Source organism: Epinephelus fuscoguttatus, linkage group LG18 (assembly GCF_011397635.1).
Source record: "Epinephelus fuscoguttatus linkage group LG18, E.fuscoguttatus.final_Chr_v1".
Classification (NCBI taxonomy): domain Eukaryota; kingdom Metazoa; phylum Chordata; class Actinopteri; order Perciformes; family Serranidae; genus Epinephelus; species Epinephelus fuscoguttatus.
The window spans coordinates 11645114-11668499 of NC_064769.1; the positions used below are offsets into that span (position 1 = coordinate 11645114).

The 23386-nt window shown below is 40.8% G+C and overlaps 1 protein-coding gene across 1 annotated transcript in view; it reads left to right on the plus strand.

Annotated features, from left to right (window-relative positions):
- The window catches only part of lamc3 (laminin, gamma 3), a 154412-nt gene extending 149323 nt beyond the window's left edge, over window positions 1-5089 (plus strand). The window contains exons 24-28 of the mRNA XM_049604419.1: window positions 749-851; window positions 1708-1901; window positions 3648-3788; window positions 3906-4005; window positions 4522-5089. Of these exons, the coding sequence (XP_049460376.1) occupies window positions 749-851; window positions 1708-1901; window positions 3648-3788; window positions 3906-4005; window positions 4522-4784 (801 nt within the window). The 3' untranslated portion in view covers window positions 4785-5089. The remainder of the gene's footprint in view (window positions 1-748; window positions 852-1707; window positions 1902-3647; window positions 3789-3905; window positions 4006-4521) is intronic.
- Window positions 5090-23386: the final 18297 nt, after the last annotated feature.

Below are 23386 nucleotides of genomic sequence, written 5' to 3' on the forward strand. Positions count from 1 at the left end.
TGCAACCACCTGAAACTTCTCCCATGTGCCAAGCCTGTAGGGAACTGTGGTGGGCAATGCAAAAACGCAATGACCCTATCTAGAGCCACTTTGATTTGTCCATTCTGGGCTACCATAGAAACAAAATGGCAGATTCCATGGAAGAGGACCTGCTTGGTAGGCTTATGTGATATAAATGGCTCATTCTACGATAACGAAAACACAACTAATCTTAGGTGACTATACAGTAATGAAAACGGAAAATATGTTATTCCATTTCTGCCAGTATATCCCCCAAAATCTAACACACTGTACTGTACTGTACTTTGTGTTTTCTGCTAACTAGCAAATGTTAGCATCCTAATGCATGAAATTAAGACAGTGAACATGGTAAACATTATACCAAAGATGCTCTATAACCAAAAAAAAAAAAAAAACTCACATTACAAGCTGCATCAATAGTATAAAATGGTTTACATTTCTTGTCTCCTAATTGGGTATGGCTACCCCCCTTTCATTTCTGATCCATCTCTAATTATCCCTGCTAGCATGTGAGCATGAACATTGTGAGCATGTTAGCATGTCATTGTTAGCATTTAGCTCAAAGCACCACTATGCTCAAGTGCAGCCTCACAGAGCCGCTAGCATGGCTGTAGACTTTTTCAGTGCTGCCCTCCCACCAGTTTTCCTTTGATATCTGTTGTTGCAAGCACTGACTACACTTGGCTCCACTGAGGTCATGTCCCATCCTACGTGTCTCTTTTTCAAGCTGCAAGCACATGCTCAAGGGGCAAAGGTTGTGGCTTTGTCGTCCGTGGTGACAGGGAAAGAGGTGGAATCAGACGCCATCGCCCTGCACAGAGAACTAGAGTGTGAGTCTCTTTCTCTCCATCTTTCTATCTTGTTTCTCTTTGCCACTCTCTTCACTGTCTGTCTTGCATTGTTGTGTCTGTTGAACATCCAGCTAAATTATTCGACTCAAATTGAAATGTCAGGCGCAGAGACTGAAAACAAACATAAGAGCGACAGACTGAAGTATTACTATAATAAATATGTCATCACTATTGTAATGCTCTGACCTAATTGTCATGTATTGAATGCAGCAGCAGCTTACGTGGAAATGTAATGGAGTGGAATGTTTCTATAATTTTACAGCGTCAAATTCATGAACGAAATGTTGCCTGTTAATTTTACGTGAAGAAACTCTGGAGTGATTTTGTCTCTCAGACTTTCACTGAAATAGTAAAGTAGCACAGAATGAGCAGAAGATGAATAATGAAAATAAAGTTCAGCCAGCAGACAATGATCTATTTGAGCCAAACTTTATATAATTCACTACAACCTTGAATCTGTCTTTAAGGCCCTGAAAACATTTTTTCTTAATGAGCTTTTTACGATGAATAATGGGGTCCTACGTGAACACAAATATCTTCCGCAAAGTTAGAACACTTGTTTACTGCACATGACAGATTTCTGTATCGTTGTTGATGTTGTCTGAGCTCTTCTCACTGATTTAAAGTGGGCAGGGCTCAGTAAGAAATATGTGATGTCCCATAAATCCATGCAACAATCATGATTTGCCTCTGGATGTCTTTTTCCCAACTTTAAATTTGAATGTCACTTATTTAGTAAAGACTATTTAATTTCATATAGAAACACTCGGTTTTTCAAACTAAGTTTTCAGGGCCTTTAATCCTACTACCTGCCTTTTTTCCAATCTTAATTCAGACATGGTGAGGGAGTGGCCCCGTCGGCAGGCCCAGACCAAAGCTGCGCTGAAGAAGGAAAGACCCCTGGAGGAAAAGGTTCTCGCTGATGTCAGAAAAAAGGTCTCACATATTGAGAAGATGCTAAAACCAGCTCTGGAAAACTCCAGCAACACCACAGAGGAGGCAGAACAGACAGCACATGCTGTGGCGAAGGTTTGTGTGCAGATTGGTGGATCTTATTTTTTTGTGAAATGTCTCAAGAACTATAGGATGTATTGTCATGAAATTTGGTAACGACACCCATGTTTCACCTCAGGATAAGTAATAATGACTTTCGAGATCATTGGTAATGTATCCAGTACTTTGCTTATAACCAAATACCAGCTAAACTAATGAAAATCCCATCAACCTCAGCTGTACTTTGTGTTTATTGCTAATTAACAAATGTTAGCTTGCAGGGTTGATGGTTCGTTACCCAGCTCCTCCTGTCCACATGCCAAAGTCTCCTTGAGCACATGGGAATGGGATAAAAGCACCATATAAACACAGTTCATTTTCTATATACACCTGCTAAACATTACTCTATAGTTCCACCAGTTATGCCTAGGTTCAAACCTAGCCTCGCCTCACCGTAATTACTAACTAAGGTTAGAGTTCACGCACTACAAACATTTTAAGGGTTGCATTACCTGAAATAGTTCCAAAATAGTTTCTTGGGGAGTTTTTCCTGATCAGCTGTGAGGGTCCACAGGACAGAGGAATGTTGTATGCTGTAAAGCCCTCTGACGCAAATTGTGATTTGTGATATTGAGCTTTATAAATAAAATTGTTTGACTGATTGATTGAAGTTACAACTTAAATCTTACACCCTGAGGTGATAAGTCATCCATAAAACAGTGGTTGTCATGGCACCTCGTTTTTGAAGGTGTTTTCTAGGATGAGGAGGAGCTAATTACACCGGCTGTTTTGTGTCTGCGTCAAGGTGATCTTGTGCCTTTTATACTCAAAATAGAAATGCTTCAAAGTGATAGGGTGTCACTAAGCATGCAAAAAACATACACGCAAATGAACGCCAATGATGATCACAAAATCTCTCAGCTTTTCTTCTCCTGCTCGACAAATTGCAACCAGATGAAACATTTATTGCTAACATTTGCTAACAGTTGTCACTCTCCAAAATTCTTGCTATATCTGCTTGTTTGAGCACTTGGCATTTTTATTTATTTATTTATTGTATTAAAAATGAACATGCTTTCTCAGCACATTTCTCGGCCTTTATCTATGAATTTCTGTGGCTCATATTGACTGGATGCAATGCATTGACCAGCTGATCTACGGCGTTAATGATAGCTGCCACATTTTGCGAATATATACAACTTGTCAAGCATCTTCCCACAAATCTAATTCTAAAATCTACTACAGTGAAGACAACAATAATAATTTATAAACACCAAATGAAACTTAGGCCTTTTGACCGTATAGCTTACACCACAACAAATGAAATGTCAGTGCTTAATGATAAAATGTGCTAACGTTAGCATTTGCGTTAGCATTGGCATTATCATTTACAGTACCAAAGTATTACAGCATTGACCCAATAAACAAAGTGTGGGCTTCTATCTGACACAGTGGTAGTGATGCTTAGATGTTCAACGTCATAGTCCTCCGCTACCTAGGTGACATGGCAGTCACTGAGGGTAAAAGGTGTTCAATGTTTCACACTCAATTTGAATGTTATGAATTCAGCATCCTGGTACTCATAGTACATTGCATTTCACCATACAGTAGCTGTGTGAACCCACTCATGCCTCAAAGTAGCCAGTATAAGTAGCTGCGTACAGAAGTATCCAATTAGAGACGCAGCATTAGTCTTGTTCTGTGAGTAATCAAAATATTATCAAAAGCTGGTTGCCCTTTATCTTTGCTCAGTTCTATAATTCCTCCTTCATTTGTGTGCAGGAATCCAAAGCCATTCTGACCCAGGCCAAGCACACGAGGACTGCATCTGCTCACCTGACCTCCCATATAGACTCTGCTTTACAACAGCTGGCTGAGCAGGAGATGCTAACTGACACAGCCAACTCCCAGCTCTCCTCAGAGGTACCTAACACAGACATATATATGCACATTTGAACAGCAGAATCTATGCATATCGACCCATGCTTCCTGTGCGGAGCTTTAAAGACTGTTTCTATTGTGTGTCTTCTCCATTTGCAGCCTGAGGTGTCTCTGACCCACGTAAAGGAAGATATGGAAGCAGCCAAGCTCCAGTTAAAGGCCTATTCTGATACACTAACTGAGCTAATCAGCAAAATTGGTAAGTCACTCTCTTATAGATTATTTTTTACCGTGGCTCCTTTTTAGTCTTCCATATCTATAAAACTCATAAATCTTCATTATACCTTAAATGTCAGATCACTAAAGAGCTCTGTGCTTTTTCATGCCTCATTTAACATGGAAATATTTCCAGATTTTTATCCCTGTGGTAAAGCAAGAATAACTGCTGTTCTCCGAGCCCTTTGTGGGTAAATTTCAGTGTGTTAAAATAATTCAGCGGTTTATTTCTGACCTGCTGTTATATGACCTATTCATTCAAACCCATTTCCTGTGTAATATGTTGAACAATTTGTAGACTTGACTAGAAAGACTTTTGTGGTGGGTATGTTGAGGATAATGACCGAATCACTGTAATTAGGGTCCACATGGCTGATCCATCATTTGAATTACTGGTGTGGGCCTGCCATTTACAAACCACAATCTGCAAAACTTCTGACGCCTCTGTCTGTGGCTTCCTCTTCTCCCATCTGTCCTCCCTCGTGTGTGTCCGGACCAGATGGGAACGTGCCGCTGGAACGCTTTGACCGGATCTTGAACGAGACAGCGCGCCGCTTGAGCATGCTTCGCGGGAGCGTCGAGAGCCCGACGCTGAGCTCGAAGATCCAGAAGCTGCATTCGGCCGCTAAGGAACAGCACAGCCGGATGTCCCTCATTGAACAGGACTTACAGGAGATCAGGGAGGAGAGAGACAGTCTCAGGGACATTGCTTTAAACCTGCCTCAGTTCTGCCCCCAGGCCACAGGAGCAGGTAAAGGCTAGATATTGGAGATGACAGGGTTTGGGTCATTGATAAGACAGCTGAACATCAGAGAAGTCTGGGAGGATTTTGTTAATAAAGGGGGCTGTGGTCATTTTTTATTCTGCCTCAAAAAAAAGTCAGTTATAGCTTTTTACATTCTGCCCTCTTTCCACCCTGTGCCCGAAGGTACAACTCAATACACTGACACACACACATTCCCACTAAAAGCCACAGACTACTCCACTATCTCCCATGATTTATACCTAATCTTCCTTTTTTTTTCCCCTCCCGCTCTGTCTTTTTTTTTTTTTTTTTTTACCAACAACATCAGAACTTTAATTTCACCATGAATAATAATAACCAGCCGTTCTGAACTGCTGGAGTGCCCTGTCAAGTTTAAAATAATGCTGATTTTCCTTTGTAGGGGTAAAAGGTGTATCTGAGTGCTCCTCCAGACTGACACATTCATTCACACTTGAGCTCTTTTTCATCAGCCTGGCTTAATTAACAATTAGTCCCCTCGGCCTCAGTTGGGTTCAGGTCAGGCTTCAGCAGCACACAACCTGTGTTTGGGATTCTTACAGTGTCTACCTCTCTTGTTTTTGTGGTTCCCTCTTTCTCTCCATGTCACTATCAAACGATCAAATATCCATTGTCTTGGGGTCATGGCGTTGGTCACACTGTCTGGCTCCTGGTGATCAAAATGTAAAAGCTAATGATCTTTGTATTGTGAATGTGACTCTAGAAGTGACGGTATACCAAAATCATGTACGAGGCACATTGGTTCTGTTTTTATAAATGCTGAATAACTGATCAGGAATCAGATTTAGACACATAGGCTCATCAGTGTGTCCCAGTTAGACATCTACTCGTTATAACTATGCTCTGAGTGTGTAAGGCCTTCACATAGAAACCATTACACTATAAAGTATACTTGAAAGGGCCATTATCCATACTTACATATCTCTGCTTCTGAGTGAACACTATTGTACAACAGTTAAATGCACAATGGAAATGAAGGAGCTGTTCACAGCTGATAAAAAGTTTAGGTGATGGTTCAAGGAATGCTAAGAAAACAAAAACAATAAATTGAATGTATTTAATCCTTGGAAAACATTCATGGTGTTTGTGGATTTTTCAAAATTGAATTTGGCATCAGAGTGTGATTAACATCTGTTAGCATACATCTTGAATAATTTTCTTTTGGTACAAAATGGTTGAGTACATTCATCTTTTGTGTGCTAAAATACTGCACTGTTAACCTTTGTACATGAGTGAGCATGATGCTGTCTGGAGGATTTGTTAAAGAATAGTTTGACATTTTGGGAAACATGCATATGTGCTTTTTTCTATGAGTTAAGTAACAAAATCAATACCACTCCTTTGTCTGTACGCAAAAGGTGAAACTACACCCCAAAGACTGTTTGCCAGAACTTCTACGGCTCACTAATCAACACCTTATATATTATTTGTATAATCTGTGCAAAAACAGAAAGTGTTAAAACCACACACTGTGATTTTTACGAGGGGGGGGGGGCTGTGTGATGAAGTGTTCTCCAGTGGTTGTTGGGCTCATGGTGATAATAACACTTTCTTTTTTGTTCAGTGTTATATCTCCTTAAACAGAAAATATATAACATGTTAATTAGTTCACTTTAAAGGTCCTGGTAGGTGGCATTTGGACAGATTCAGGCCCGCTGTTTTCCCCCTGTTTCAAGTCTTTATGCTACACTAAGCCAATCACCTGCTGATTAGCTTCATAGCTAATGACAGATATGACATTCTTATCGATCTTCTCATGTCATGTCTCATTTCCACTGCATGGTTTGGGTTGACTCAACTCTCTTTTGTTACCAGTGTTTTTTTTATTTCCTTTCCACTGTGGATAGTGCTCCATCATGCTGGGTGTCATTCTCATAGCGCCACCAGCTTAAACTGCCATGACATCATCTTAAATGTGATACTTGCTGAATTCTTTCATTGCAACCAAAAAGAGGAGCATCCTGCACCTCATCAATTGTATGGCATAGTGCAGTGGTTCTCAAATGATGTGTCATGGCACGCTGGTGTGCCATGATGCCAGTCCAGATGTGCCATGGGATTTTGTGATAACCACACATTACTATTGCAATATTCAACTGGGTCTATACAAAAACTTATGAATGAATTTTTAATTGACTTTATCAGTATGTTATGCACACCCATTTCCTAATAGAGGCAACTCTAGCTAAAAAATGCAATTTAATTTAGTTTAATTTAAAAAAGAAAAAACCTTTATGGGGAACCTATTTGTCACCATTTGTGCATGGAAATTATGAGTGTGTGGCAGACAGTGTGAGGGTTGATAACATTTAAAAGGAGAGAGCTGTGAGTGTAATAATGGATCCCTTCATTGTATGTAGCAAATTACAACGAAGCACCAGCAAAACCTCCCAGCGAAAGAAAAGAGAGAAAAACAACTGTCAGAACATAGTATCACAAAAGCTACCTGTTTTTGTTTTTTGTTTTTGTTTTTTTCCTTTCTTTTTTTTGGCCTATGTCATGATAAGAGGGTCACTGTGACCTCACAAAACACATTTCTGGCCACAACTAACAAAGAATTTCACATAAATGTCTAATAGGATGAAATGATGAAGTGATGACATTTTATATCCAAAAGGTCAAAAGGTCAACTTCCCCGAGACATTATGATGTTCTGCAAAACCACTTTTCTGGCCTTTATTCAGTGCGTTATCTCAGGAACAGAAAGGGAGACATTTTGTCAGATACTGAATTGGTGACTCTAATCTTGGGTGCCCACCTTGAATCTGTGCTGATTCTCTAGGCTGTCTGTGCTGCTGGGGGTAAGATGTGTGTGAAGCAACCATGTTTTCACAGACATGGATGTAAACTGTAAGTGCAACTTGAATGGTTTGTGAAGGCATACAATTGCAAGGCGGTAATTCTAGCTGTCTAAGTGACAAATGGAAACAACAATTTTTGACACTGGTCCAGTATTGAAAGAGCCTGCAGCAGCAAAACAGGCTACAGACAATTGTGCACTGTTAATTTATGTCCATTAAAAATGTGTGTGCTTGCCACTGACAGGCTCAAATTGTTAGCCTGGAAATCCAGACTCATATTTAGAAAGATTTTGACTCTGGCCCTCACCGATACACCTTTCCTACTCAAGGGGCAGCACTAACTGAGGCATTTCAAATGCCGCCGCACACAAGTGTAGTTGGCTTAGCGTTTCTTCCAAAGCTAAATTGAATGGACACGGTCCTTCGGCAGCTGCCGTCTTGGCTGTTTACTTTTCGACTCCTACGGTGCAGCGCTGTCGTCATCATGTTACGCCGGCCCAGAGCCCGCCTCTGTCAGATAGACTGATCTGATTGGTCTGATAGGCGATTCAACGGGCTCTGCTCGTCGGGGCCAGATCCCTGTGCAAAGCAAATTCAAATTTGCTAGGGGCGGGGCAGCTGGATTTCCAGGTTATCAAATTGAAATTAAACATTTTTCCTTACCTTTCGATGATGTATAATCAAGTCTCACTCAAGCAGAAGTCTCGTTCTGAAATTTCACAGACTCTTCTACATTATCAAAATCAGTCCAATATTTAGCCAGGACATTGAAAACCTTTTAAATAACATTAAGCTATGCTTTCGATACTCCAACACAACAGACTGTTCCCTTCTTCACTTCTCTCTCCAACTCTCACAAATGTTTCCACCATTGTTATGCCTGCAACAATTCACCTTTTGGAGATTTCATAATGAGACTTCTTCTTCAGAGAGTCTTGGTTACAATAACAAACAGACCGGATTAGCGAAAGGTAAGGTAAAACATTTTATTTCTCTGTAGGGTCCTTTCCATAATGTTAGCAGACACTTCTCACAACAATCTGAGCCTGTCAATGGAGAAACAACAAGCACTTTTAATGGATGTAAATTGACGGTGAACAATTGCCTGTTTTCAGCGTATTTTGAAACAAAGACATGGGAAAATAGGGTTCAGGTTGAAAATTACCAAAGCTTCCCTCTAACTCAGCACAACATACCTCAACCAAGGTGGTACAAAAAAAAGTACCAGGCAAGTATCAGGTACTATCACAAATAAAAACCAATTTTGGTGTGAGCTGAGTAGAGCCATGCTGTACCATTCAGAGGAAATGCTGCATAACTCTTGACAAGAAAACCAATAAGCAAATTTTCCTTTCACAGCCCTTTGCAGTTAAATCATTGTAAAGTCAGTATCCTCTTTTTATAATGTGCTCCCTTTGTTGTCAACCTAATTCCAATAGCACCACTATAACTATCATTAATTTAAACACAACATTATGCTGTGCAAGATATTGGTTCACACACTGACTGCTAAGCTTTACTCAAATTAAATACTTTATTACATCTGTAGGCTTCCAACTTTTGACACAGCAGCAGTGAAATGTGCACAACCTGTATATGTCGTTTTTCTTTCCTCTGACACATCTAATGCTGAAGCACCATATGTTGTGCAAGGTCAAAGAAACAGTAGTGTCTCTGTTCAACTCTCTACCAAGATAATCACAGAGGAGAACATTCATGGAAATCCATCATGTGGATAAATGCAGCTCTAAGTTTTAGGAATTAAAAGTAGTCATTTTCAGTCAGTTTAGCAGCTAAAGAGAGATGAGTGTCATTACCATATGAAAATGAAATCCAAATTCGTGACTGTTGAGAGGTAATATGGAGATAGAGAATGGCACAGAGTCCTTGAAGTCATTACTTAATTACAATATTCATGCTTGGTACTGCAGTGAATACTCTAACGTTCTTCCTGATGGGGTCTACACCTTAGAAGTAAAAGAATATGAGAGTGGATCGTCCAGTATTAGCTGATACTGTAGTTTTTGGTAATTTCATGTCCACAGGCAGTGGTCTAATGGAGGTGACCTTAAAAACAGTTCACAGAGAAGTTGGGGACGTCTCGTTAACAATGTTTTCGGCACGTAGTTATGCGCACCAACAGTTTAATGTTTGCCAACAATGGCAGTCACTCAGGATGAGTGTCATTTCACAGCTCTTTGCTTCACTCAGACATTAACGTTCCTTTTATATAACTGAGTAGATGTATCACCTGCTAGACCGCCATTGATTTTGGTTTCGATTCAGAGGCAGCATGTAGTATTCAGATTCAGATTCAGAATACTTTATTAATCCCCGGGGGGAAATTGTTTTTGTTCCAATGCTCCGTGCAAAGTAGAAATAGAAATACAGTATGAAAGGAAACAAGAGATAAAGATGAAGATATAAATAAGATACTAAAATAGCCAATGAAATAAATAAAATAAATATTAAAGTAGACATTAAAATAAAATAAAATAAAATAAAATATTAAAGTAGACATTAGAATAAAATAGAATAAGATAAAATATTAAAGTAGACATTAACATAAAATAAAATATTAAAGTAGACAATCTGAAATATATACAATATACAATGAAAAGGTTGTAGCGTTATAAATGAAATAAGAATGAGTAATTATATTGTGTGTTTTGTTTTATAAATAGCCAAATGAGTCCGATAATCAAAGGGAGGAGTTGTATAGTTTAATGGCCACAGGTAAGAATGAGTGGTGCATTTAGGAGCAATCAGTCTCTGGCTGAAGGTGCTCCTCAGTTCGACCAGAGCGTTGTGGAGAGGGTGAGAGCCATGCTGAAGTATCGCCCGCACCTTTGACAGCATCCTCCTGTCTGACACTGCTGTCAAAGGGTCCAGCTGCACCCCCACAACGTCACTGGCCTTTCTGATCAGCTTGTTGAGTCTGTTGGCATCGGCTACTCTCAGTCTGCTTCCCCAGCACACCACAGCAAACAGAATAGCACTGGCCACCACAGACTCATAAAACATCCTCAGCATAGTCCAGCAGATGTTAAAGGAGCGGAGCCTCCTCAGAAAATAGAGGCGGCTCTGTCCCTTCTTGTAAAGGACTTCAGTGTTCTTAGTCCAGTCCAGATTATTGTCTATGAACACACCCAGGTACTTGTAGTGTTCTACAATGTCCCGTTATGCCCCAGGATGGAAACTGGGGTCACTGGTGTCCTCGTTCTCCTCAGATCCACCACCAGCTCTTTTGTCTTTGTTGTGTTGAGCTGCAGGTGGTTCAGCTCACACCATGAGACAAAGTTATTCACCACAGCCCTGTATTCAGCCTCCTCACCCTTGCTGATACATCCAACTATAGCAGAGTCATCAGAAAACTTCTGAAGATGACAAGACTCTGTCTGGTAGCTGAAGTCCGTGGTGTAAAGGGTGAAGAGGAAAGGAGAGAGGACAGTACCTTGTGGAGCCCCGGTATTGCTGACCACTGTGTCTGACACACAGTGCCGTAAGCGCACGTACTGTGGTCGGCCAGTGAGGTAATCCACAATCCAGGACACCAGGGGGGGATTCACCAGCATCGCCGTCAGCTTGACACCCAGTAGAGCAGGCCTGAGCGGATTGAAAGCACTGTAGAAGTCAAAGAACGTGACCTGACAGTGCTCCCTGGCTTGTCCAGGTGGGCGTAGATGCGGTTCAGCAGGTAAATGAGGGCATCCTCAACTCCAATCCGGGGCTGGTAGGCGAACTGGAGGGGATCCAGGTGCGGCCTGACCATAGGCCTGAGCTGCTCAAGGACGAGTCTCTCCAGGGTCTTCATGATATGTGACGTCAGTGCCACCGGTCGGTAGTCCGAGAGACCGCTGGGCTGCGGCGTCTTTGGCACTGGAACGAGGCAGGACGTCTTCCATATCACAGGGACCCTCTGGAGGCTCAGGCTCATTTTGAAGACACGATGAAGCACTCCACAGAGTTGTTCGGCGCAGGCTCTGAGAACCCGTGGGCTGACACCATCAGGGCCTGCAGCCTTACCAGCGGGGAGTTTGCTCAGCTGTCTCCTAACATGTAGAGGTGTAAAGAGTGCAGGTTGAGGAGGGGGAGAGTTGAAGTCCAAAGTGAGAGGAGGGCAGGTAGCATGGGAGCCAGAGGTGGTGTGAGGAGTGGGGGATGGGTGTGAGGGGCTCACCAAGTTGGATGAGGTGCTATCAGGAGGAGGAGGGGGGGTCAGAAGTGGTGGTGGCTGGAGACAGTCAGCAGGAGAGCCAACAGGGGCCAGGGCTGTAGTGTCAAACCTATTGAAGAACAGATTTAACTCATTGGCCCTAGCCACACTACCATCAGCTCCACTGCTAGTTGGTCTGTAACCGGTGATGGTCCTCAAACCACTCCAGACCTCGCTCATGTTATTCTGCTGGAGTTTCCTCTCCAGCTTCCTCCTGTAGCCGTCCTTAGCCTCATTGATCTTTGCACTCAGCTCCCTCTGAATGTCCCTCAGCTGCTCCCTGTCGCCACCTCTGAAAGCCCTTTTCTTCAGGTTGAGTATGGCTTTGATGTCCTTTGTTACCCAAGGCTTGTTATTTGGGTAACACCGCACAGTCCTTGCTGGGACAATGCCATCCACACAGAAATTAATGTAGTCTGTAATGCACTCAGTAAGCCCATCAATGTCCTCTCCATGTGGCTCACAGAGTACATTCCAGTCAGTCACCTCAAAACAGCCCTGCAGTGTCTCATAGCAGTCCTCTGACCATGCCCTCACTGTCTTTGTGGTCACAGGCAGCCTCTTCACTAGAGGCACATAGCAGGGGGTGAGAAGCACCAAGTTGTGATCTGATCTACCCAGCAGGGGAAGGGACGTGGAGGTGTATGCGTCCTTTACATTAGCATACAGCAGGTCCAGGCTCTTCTCCTCTCTGGTTTTACAGGTCACAAAAGTATTAGTATATACTAATGTCACCACAAGTGATTGTGCCTGAAGATATTTTAAATGTATACGCGTAGTAAAGTCATTTTCAGAGCAGCCTTTTAGCACCACAACTACGATTGTATTGTTGCAGCATAGGGAAAAAGTTTCAGCTAATTTCTTTGAACATTGAGGCCTTGTTCACACTGACAGCCCAAATCTGTTACGTGGCCAGGCTGTTCTCACAAACCATTCGTATGTTTTCCTATAAAAGAAAGCACCTAAATCCGTTAATATCCCACGTACTTTGAAAGGCTGCGATCACATGACCAATACACTGACAGGTGTAAACAAGAAAGCAGTCCTGAGTTCTTGTAAGGAGGCAGGTTGTGATTTTGGAAGGCTCACAAAAACACGGACCTTCCCCAGGACTTTCCCCTGTTTAGAACTGTGTGAACTTTGGTATGTACTTTGCGTCATTTTAAGGTACGTCCTCGCCATATTCCTTTTCTTAAACCTAACCTCCATAACTTTATGTTAATTATCTAACTGAATGTTAAGGAAGTAACATCATTCACGGGGCGCTAATTGTTAGGGTAGGAGCTGTTGAGCATTCATTTTTTAATAGGATATCACACGAGCCGTCCTATGAGAGTACATCGTTTGGCATATCCAGATTGTGATTTCAAAAAGTTTTGACAGCAAAAATCTGCATTTACACACTGTAATTACACTACATTTTGAGATAGTTTGAAATGTGAGTCCAATCAGATTTCAAAGTGTCTTTTCTGTACTGTATTGCTGAAGCGTAGCTTTGCCAGCCGAGCTTTGTGCACAAGTCTGTCTCACCTCCAAGCGTTGAACAGGGCTGATGAGAAAAATCTGACGTACTGGACACTCTAGAACTTAACTGAGGAGTCGACAATGTGGTATACACAAACTGGACACACAAATCCAATTTGATCACTTACAAATAACAGTGCAGACAGTCTAACAAATCTTAATTGCCTGCAGCCTGAATGTAGCCTTACATGAACTTGAATAATTAGTTAAACGATGAACAACTGCAATGGAAAAGAAAGAGGGTTTTGTCTCTAATACATGTGTTCACATCACACATCACACATCTGTTCTCTTAAGTTCTCAACAAAGGAGTTAAAAAGTGTGAGAAAAAAAAACAGTCAACTATAGAACTCTGAAGCAAATGTGTTTGTCTCAGAGGATCACACAGTTTTGAGTTTGCCGCTGTTAACTGGAAGTTCAAGATGAGACGTGAGAGCATCAGAGCAACACTTCACTTCAGTATGATCTCACCTTTATCAACAGTTAGAGAGAGTTTCTTCCACCCTGTAATGTGTGTCTTTCAGCGTTGCTTCCTGCTCATCAAACCTCATCTTTATCTTTTGTTCTGTGATGAGCTCAGCTCTATCGTTTGACTGGAAACACAAGCAATTAGTGTCAGTGCTGAAGATGAGGAATTCCTTGTTTGTATAACACCAACAACAAATGCAAATGTTTTTTTTATAAAGGTCTCATTTTTGGGAGGGATATCTTTGGCACTGTTAATGTAAAGGTTACACACAGTTGTTTATAAGAATTAGTCGGAAGGAAGTGTTGACAATATATATTCATTAAGTTATGTCTGAAGTTTTCCATCACACAGCTCATATGCAGTTTACAGTTTTACCGGAAAGATTTACCTCAAAATATGTGGTAATCTTTAAAGCAATGGGTCCTTGATTTCAAGCAGAGATAAACAAAAGTACTGTGGGCATTTCTAAGAGGCAACAAGCAGTTTTTGCCGGTTGAAACTGTTTCTGGCAGATTTTATCAGCTTATGCTAGCTAGCTAATAAAGCTAAAGTTTTATGAAATATTATGTCATTCAAACAGGTGAGCTTGAGCACAGAGTTTTGTATCTAAAATCTAAGTTTTGTAATGTTGCTCGTACATTTAGGTTTGTCCCTTTAAACTGAAATTTGGGTGGATCAGTCAAACACTTTCACTTGAGAAGCCACTCAGCGAGTTATTTATAGTGTGCTTGTGTGTGTAGCATGCTACGCAAGTGTCACGTGATGTATGTGATGTATTTCACATGCAGTACATTATGTTAGTAACCAGTGTTGGGGGTAATGCATTACAAAAGTAAGGCATTACAGTAAGATAATACTTTTTAGCAGTAATTAATAATATTAATATAAGGCGTTACCAACAGGATTCTGGGTATTATTATTACATTTACAATTTTACGCAATGCGTTCCCACCTGAAATAATCTGTTGTTTTCATTTTTCATTTAGTTTTCGATTTACTGGTCCATCTACGTCCCAACCCTCACCTATGGTCATGAGCTCTGGGTAGTGACCAAAAGAATTAGATCGCGGATACAAGCAGCCAAAATGAGTTACCTCTGTGGGGTGGCTGGGCTCAGCCTTAGAGATAGGGTAAGGAGCTCGGACATCCGGAGGGAGCTCGGAGTAGAGCTGCTGAAAACTTTGCAGCAATCACTAATCCTGGCGTGACTGAAACATTTTTTCATGTTCCTAAGATAAACTGGAAAAAAACACCCCAGGCCTGCAGGAGCCGATGGACAGCTTTCAGTCGAGTGAGTAATATCGTCCGTGTCGTCTCTTTGTTTGCTTTTACCGAGTGACCTAGCATACTTGTCCCAGAGCCAGCTGCAGCTGTTGCTCACCGGTGTATCCCTCCGCGAAGGGCGTAAACACACTATAGTTCCGTGTATCAAACTTCTTCTAAAATGACTAAAAAGGGGGTGTCAGTAGCGTGGTGGATAGTGCCGGCACCCCATGCACAGAGGCATTGCCTTGCTGCAGCGGTCACAGGTTCAAGTCCAGCCTGCGACCCTTTGCTGCGTGTCAGTCCCCACTCTCTCTCTGTCTCCCCATTTCACACACTGTCCTATCCATTAAAGGCAAAAAGCCCACAAAAACTAATCTTTAAAACGACTAAAAAGGACTCTCGTTTTTCGAATTAATGTTTAAACATGTTTATTTTAAATGCATGTGCAGAAATTCCAGCTTCAGGGTTTCTGTAACGTTTATTTGTTCAGTTTTACCGAGTAGGCTACTGACCCCTATAGACTTCAATTGTATTCGCTAAGCTAAGCCGCAATGCTAACCGCTGAGGCCCAGCCACTGGACGTACAGACACAAAAAAGATATCGATCATGTTGTCTCAGTATGAAAATGACAGAGAAAGGGCATAACTCCCAAATCATCAGAGTATTCCTTTAAGCCAAAGCATGATGGTTTCTCTAAACCTCAAAATTACATTTCTTACCCACATTTTGAGTTTATTTTGAAGAGACTGTACACATTTAACAAGTAGAAACTGTACATTTCCTGTATAAGCAAAAGTCTATTTTGAAAAGACACTTTGCATGTAGTAAGGATAAACTGACATGCCATCCGTGTACCTAGAGCGTCATAGTTTCACATGTAGGGCCACCAACTAAGTGTATTATATTTGACTAGCTGGGATTGAGAATTTGTTGGACAATAGCAGGACAATAAAATTAGCAGAGAATACGGGTAACAGTGGATGGCGCTGCTGTCCAAAATTGAAATATTTTAACTTTTTGCCATGCTCCACAAGGAGAAAACTTTGGCGATTTGGACAAACAGAAACTAATCATTTTGTTGCAACAGCACCAAGAATGATACAATCACAGCTTGAAATCCTACTGAGATATTACAGGAAAAGCTCACATATGACCAGCAGTCAACACATCACCAGGAAGGTAATATGTAGAGTGTGTAATGATATAATAGCTTTACAAGCTATCTGGCTAGCTTTTAACTTTGTGTGGCCTTCTGAAAGATTCTGCAGCATACATGTGCGCTCATCTTTTTCCAGCAGTAACAGTTGTAATTAGTTCATTCATGGCTTTGCACACTTTCCACAACAGGCAGCATGAAAGAGAGGTAAATGGATGTTATTCTGTTCTTTGTATATCATCATGCATTTTTCTTTTTGCCACCCTGCCATTCCATCTGACTGTTTGTGTTTCCCATGTCGTCCAGAGGGTGTTGTCTATCTGTCATTTACCGTCTGCCTGACCCATGTGAATGCTGCACAAGCCAGCAGCAAGCTTGGATAGCCCGGGCTTCACACTCATGTCTTCAATGACCAGGTAAAATGACCTCTCGAACATCTATCATCTGTAGGGTGCTTCTACCTTCACATTCCCCCTACTTGTGTGTCAAGATGCGTGCTGGCAGTCGCACAGTACATTGGATGTCATTCGCAACCATGTGCTGAGGATAGATTAGAGGAATGGAAAACATTGTACCTTCATAATTCCTTCTTAAGAAAAACACATTGTTGTCAAATTAGCTGTTTTAAAATCCACAAAAAGCTGGTAAATCCTCCAAAAAATTGCACAGAATGCCGATGCCTGACATGGCCTGAGCAGGCAACACAAGTGCAAATCCTTAACATCAAAGATAGTTGCTGACACACCCCCCACTGTGCCTCTTGTCCCACCTCACAGCTAGTCATCAAATGAGTTCAGGAGAGGAAACTAAATATGTTTGTACCCTCAAAATATATTTGCCACTCGAAACCTTGCCATGCCCTATGTCAGAAAAATAGAATCCAGGAGCGGCTTATCCCTGTTATTTGCTTTGGTATCAAGCAATCACACAGTGGCTGTAAATGTGAGCGTAAGTACGCTGTGTAAGTAAAGAGAATGGTTTAAACAGGCTCATATAAAGGGGAGAAAACAAATGTCAGATGGCTTTTGAATATGTCAGAGACCAAAGGTTAAAAAAAACAGCACAAGTAACTGCAGAGGGATTTGTGCAGCAGGGGCGTAGCAGGGGGGTGGCTTCTGGCACTCCAAGTCCAAATGTTTTCCCAAAGGTCCTGAATCTATGTTATTTCCTAAAGAAATCTGATATAATTGAGTAAATGTTCTTCTGTCGGCCTAATCCTTAATTTGCCATAAGAGCAGCTCAGATTATCATGGTATGGATTGGAAAATTCCCAAACTACCTTTATGAAATGTAAAATAGTCACATCAGACAATTTTGCCTTTTTTAAGGTGTCAGGAGTGAAATTAAGTCATACTCAACATTCGTTGTGTTACGGATTCAGAATAATGAAGACAGTTGGAGAACAGTTAGATACAAAATAGGATGTAGGCAGTGTCATGTTTCTCCCAAATGATGTACAGATTTTTAAGTATTCATTTATCCTCAGTAGCTTTAACAATAGTGCATATAGCTTCCATAAATGGGGGGGAAAGGCATGCAAAAGTTAAGGCACCCCTGGGCAAAACTTTGCTTACCGTGAATAGTTGTAAGTAAAAGATGAACTAATTTCCAAAAGGCATGAAGTTAAAGATGACACATTTCTTCAATATTTTAAGCAAGATTACTTTTTAATTTCAATCTTTTACATTTTTTAAAAATTTTAAAAAATGTAAAAGCCCTTTTCCTTTTTTGTCATTTAATGACAAAAAAGGGCCTGAAGCAAAAGTTCGGGCACCCTGCGTGGTCAGTACTTAATAGCGCCCCCTTTGGCAGGTATCGCAGCCTCTAAATGCTTTTTGTAACAAGCTAAGAGTCTTTCAGTTCTTGTTTAGGGCATTTTCACCCATTCTTACCTGCAAAAGGCCTCTTGTTCTGTGAGATTCTTGGGTCGCTTTACATGCACTGCTCTTTTAAGGTCTATCCACAGATTTTTTTTTTTTTTTTTTTTTTAATTTTCTTTTTATTTGGAAAAGCAAATATTTACAGTTTCATTTACAACATTGCAATCATTCCCTGGACCCCAGAAGTGTCATTTCCCTTGGTTTATCCGCCCCATTCCCCTTGGTAATTGTGTAGGGTGAAGTCCAAGTGTCCTTTCCATGCTGCTCTTCCAAGTTATTTTAAAGTCATTCAAGTATTGTATCCAGTGAACAGAACCAGGGGAGCTCACTTCCTGAGGGATCTCAGTTTCACACACAGTGAAAACAAATAAAACAAACAGACAAAAAATCTTACATAGAATATTCAAGTGGTACACACAAAAGTATTTTAAATGAAGAGTGGATAGTCACAAATTACAAACAGCCTCAAGTGAAATCAGATCTTACAGGTTTTGTGTATTCAGTCCATTTGGACCAAATCCGATAGAACTTTTCTTTTTGTACTCTTAGGGAAAATGATAGTTTTTCCATAATGTAAATTTCTTGTACTATATCCATCCATTCCCCAATGGTGGGTGGTTCTACTTTAAGCCATTTTCTTGTGATAGTTTTTTTACTAGCTGCCAATAATACATAAAGCATTTTTTTATTATTCTTGTTCCAATTGTGAAAGTCAATATCTCCCAAATACATTGATTCATAGTTGAAGGTAATATTCATCCCCATTACATTAGTTATATGTTTATGGATTTCTTCCCAAAATTTTCTGATAACCTGGCAGTCCCAGAAAATATGAAAGTGATTGGCTCCACTAGTGCCACATAGTCTCCAACAAAAATCACCATTACCCTGATGTCGTTTCTGAATGGGTGTGATAAAAAAATCTCACTATGTTCTTCCAACAAAACTCACGCCATATGTTTGACCCTGTTGACCTCCACTGTAGCTGACACACTCTTTCCCAACTCTCCACCGAGATCACTGCCTTTCCTTCTTTTTCCCACTTCTCCTTTATATATTGTACTGTCTTGTTTTGATTTTTGGATGCCATTGTACATTCTGGATATAATTTTGTTGCAAGACCGGGACTTAAGCTGTGATAAAAATGCCTGCAGGAAGCCTGAGTTAAGTTTTACTAAAGCTTCTTTCATGTGTTGATTAAAATAGCTTCTAACTTGCAGGTACCTGAAAAAATCCTCTTTTGCCAACCCTTGTTCGTTTTGCAGAACTTCAAATCTCTGGAATGCCCCCTTGTGGATAAATTAGTAGTAGGTGGTTAAGCCCTTAGGGATCCATCCCTTAAATCTGTCATCATTTTTGTTTGGTTCAAAATCCGAATCGTAGGCACACCACCTCAGGATTTTAGATGCGTGCTCCAATCTACAAGTTTTTACTACTTCCTGCCAGGATTTTAAGAAGATGTCAGGCATGTGATCCTCTGAAATCCTAAGATCCTCTTGCAATTTCTTATCCGTTAGCAGGGCTGCTACTGGTGTTCCTTTCACCCTTGTACCTTCTATATCTTTCCAGCCTGCAGTGTATATTGGTGAGAGTAAACAAATTAATGGTCTCAACTGGGCTGCATGATAACACTCTCTTAGGTAGGGAAGGCCCATTCCACCCTTTTCTTTTTTCAATTGCAAAGTTCTATATTTAATCCTGGCCTTTTTCCCTCGCCAAACAAATCTCGATATCCGCCTGTCCCATTCTAAAAATTGGCAGACACTGGAAGAGGTAAAGTAGTCTTGGCAAGATATTCAACCTAATTGATTCTATCCGAGAAATCAAACCTAGAAAGGGAACATCATTCCACCTTTGTATGTCTGATTTTATCTTTGAATTTAGGGGTCCATAGTTGAGATCAAACATTTTTGAAAGATCCTTCGGCAGTATGACTCCCAGATACTTAATGAACTCTGCATCCCATTTCCAATTACATAACTTTTTGATCTCCAATTATCCACAGATTTTTAATGATGTTTAGGTCAGGGGACTGTGAGGTGCATGGAAAAACCTTCAGCTTGCGCCTCTTGAGGTAGTCCACTGGGGATTTTGAGGTGTGTTTAGGATCATTGTCCTGTTGTAGAAGCCATCCTCTCTTCATCTTCAGCTTTTTTACAGGTGTGATGTTTGCCTCCAGAGTTTGCAGGAATTTAACTGAATCCATTCTTCCCTCTACCTGTGAAATGTTCCCTGTGCCACTGGCTGCAGCACAAGCCCAAAGCATGATCAAACCACCCCCGTGTTAAACAGCTGGACAGGTGTTTTTTTTTTTTTATAAAATCCTGCACCCTTTCTTCTCCAAACATACCTTCACTCATTGCGTCCAAAAGTTTTATTTTAACTTCATCAGTCCACAGGACTTGTTCCCAAAAAGCATCAGGCTTGTGTAGATGTTCCTTTGCAAACTTCTGACACTGAATTCTGTGTTGAGGACCCAGGACAGGTTTTCCTCTGATGACTCTTCCATGACAGTCACATTTGTACAGGTGTCGCTGCACAGTAGCACAGTGCACCACCACTTCAGAGTCTGCTAAATCTTTCTGCAGGTCTTTTGCAGTCAAACAGGGCTTTTGATTTGCCTTTCTAACAATCCTACAAGCAGCTCTCTGAGAAAGTTTTCTAGGTCTTCCAGACCTCAACTTGACCTCCACAGCTCTTCTTAACTGCCATTTCTTAATTACACAATGAACTGAGGAAACAGCCACATGAAAGCACTTTGCTATCTTCTTATGGTCTTCTCCTGCTTTGTGGGCATCAATTATTTTAGTTTTCATAGTGCTAAGGCAGCTGTTTAGAGGAGCCCATGGTTGCTGACTGTTGAAAGAAGGAGTCAGAATATTTAAAAGCTTTGAAATTTGCATCACCTGTCCTTTCCTCACTATGATTGTGAACACGCAAGAGCCCTAACAAGCTAATTATGGTCTGAGAGTGAAAGTTGTCTGAGAGCTCAAATGTCTTGGGGTGCCCAAATGTTTGCATGGTGCTCATTTCACCCTTTTTTCACTCTAAAATTGTGCAAAACACAAATGGTACACTAATCTTGCTTGCATCCTTAACTTCATGCCTTTTGGAGATCACTTCATCTTCTACTCACTTACCTAGTCACAGTAAATAAAATTTCGACCAGGGGTGCCACTGTGATTGCTTTTCAATTCATCACTACATTGTGATTTGTGCATAAATTAAGAAATTATTTTAAACCTTCTGTCAGGTATATCTCTATATCCTGCAGCACTTTTTCTGCTTCATAAAACTGTTTTATTGCCATGGTACTAAAAATACTACAATATGCCTCAGTAATACCACAGAGCATCTGTACTCAACACATGCCACAGTAAATCACCCACGTTTAATTATCATCTGCTATGATAATCTGTGCCAAACTGTTAATATATGTGTGCTCTTTAAACTGGAACAAAGTGACAGAGTTGTCAAAAGCATGAATATTGTTTCCTTAAATATAATGATTCAATGTATTAGAAAGCCATTAATGATCCTATTAATGAAGGAGTCAGACTGTGGTGTGACAAGACTGAAAACACATCTGCTTCCCGCATTGCAACATGTGGAATCATTCAAGTTGAAACTATAGAGAAAAGGCTTTTGCATGATGAAATAATTGTAACCTCATTTAAAACCACACCTCGTGTCTTGAGTCCTGTTGCATTTCTCATTGAAAAACGAACGTACTGTGGGTCCTGTTGGGAATTGTTAAGCTTTATCGGAGCTCAAATGAACTATGAAAGCCATGTTGTTGATGAAAGGTGATAAGTGTGTCTTCAGTGGAGAGAGAATAATGTTAAAAAGAATGGGCAGATGAAACAGGATTTAGATTAAAATATTAAAATCAGGCAAAATCTTTTGTGGTAAACAACTTAAATATGGTGCCAAAATGAAGTGGGCCTAGCCTCTGCACTTAACCTTCCATGAATTTATTTTTTGGACCTTTGGGGGTACCACAACAAGCTATAAACACAACACTGACATACTATCACATTATAGAATTGATATGGCAATAATGTTAGCACACAGTTTACAATTTACACATTCAGGAGACACATTATCAGTCAATAAGAGTCATGTCTCTGGCCACCTGGGAAATGTTGGTCCAACATTCACTCTCCTTTACCTCTGTTTCAGTCTCCACCAACACCTGAGGGAAATATCTGTCTATTTAGCAGCTAAATTTTTTTTATTTATTTATTTTATATACTTTATTAATCCCCCTGAGGGGAAATTCAATTTTACACTCTGTTGTCAATTACACACAGGTCCAAACACACATGCACAAACTGGACCTATACATGCACTAAGTGGAGAGATGTCAGAGTGGGGCTGCCCATGACAGGCGCTCGGAGCAGTTGGGGGGTTCGGTGCCTTACTCAGGGGCACCTCAGCAGTGCCCAGTGAACTGGCACCTCTCCAGCTACCAGTCCACGCTCCATATTTTTGGTCCAGATGGGGACTTGAACAGGTGACCCTCCGGTTCCAAACCCAAGTCTGAGCTACTGCCGCTCCACTGCCGCTCTACTGTGCTCCACTATGTTCACTGGCTAGTCACCAACTTGTCTGTCTGATGCTAGACTGGTAGCATGCAGTGGGTTTATCAGTGCATTTTCACTTATAAAGTATGCTGTCTGGAATTGGGGTTCATGAGAGCGGTGAGAGTTAACCCAAAAAACATTAGTTGCAGGCCCTAAAACCAAAAGAATGAGCTAAAAAGACGTTGAATTGTTAGGCTAACTGAGCAAACTGTAGAATCTACAGTTTGTCACTGTGAGTCACACTTAAACAAAAACATTAACACATTAACAAAAACACATTAGATTAGTGCAGCTTTAAGATTAGCTATAGAAAAACACATCCATAATGCCTTAATAAATGTAGCTTACTAGAATCACAACCTCGGGGTTATATGCCTCTGCAAACCAGTCAAGTTGCAGTAACAGTTTAGATCCATGCCTATGAAAACATGAATGCTTCACACACATTTTCCCTATATACTGTATCTTCCCTTCTATACAATCAGCATAGTTTCAAGGTGGGTTCCCAGGATTAGTGTCACCAATTCAGTATCAGATCAAATGTATCCCCATCTGTTACTGAGTTATGACATTGAGTAATGGCCAGAAAATGTTGGCCTTTGACCTTTTAGATATAAAATGTCAGCACTTTGTCATTTTATTTCATTACACATTTGTGTGAGATTTTAACATAATTAGCAT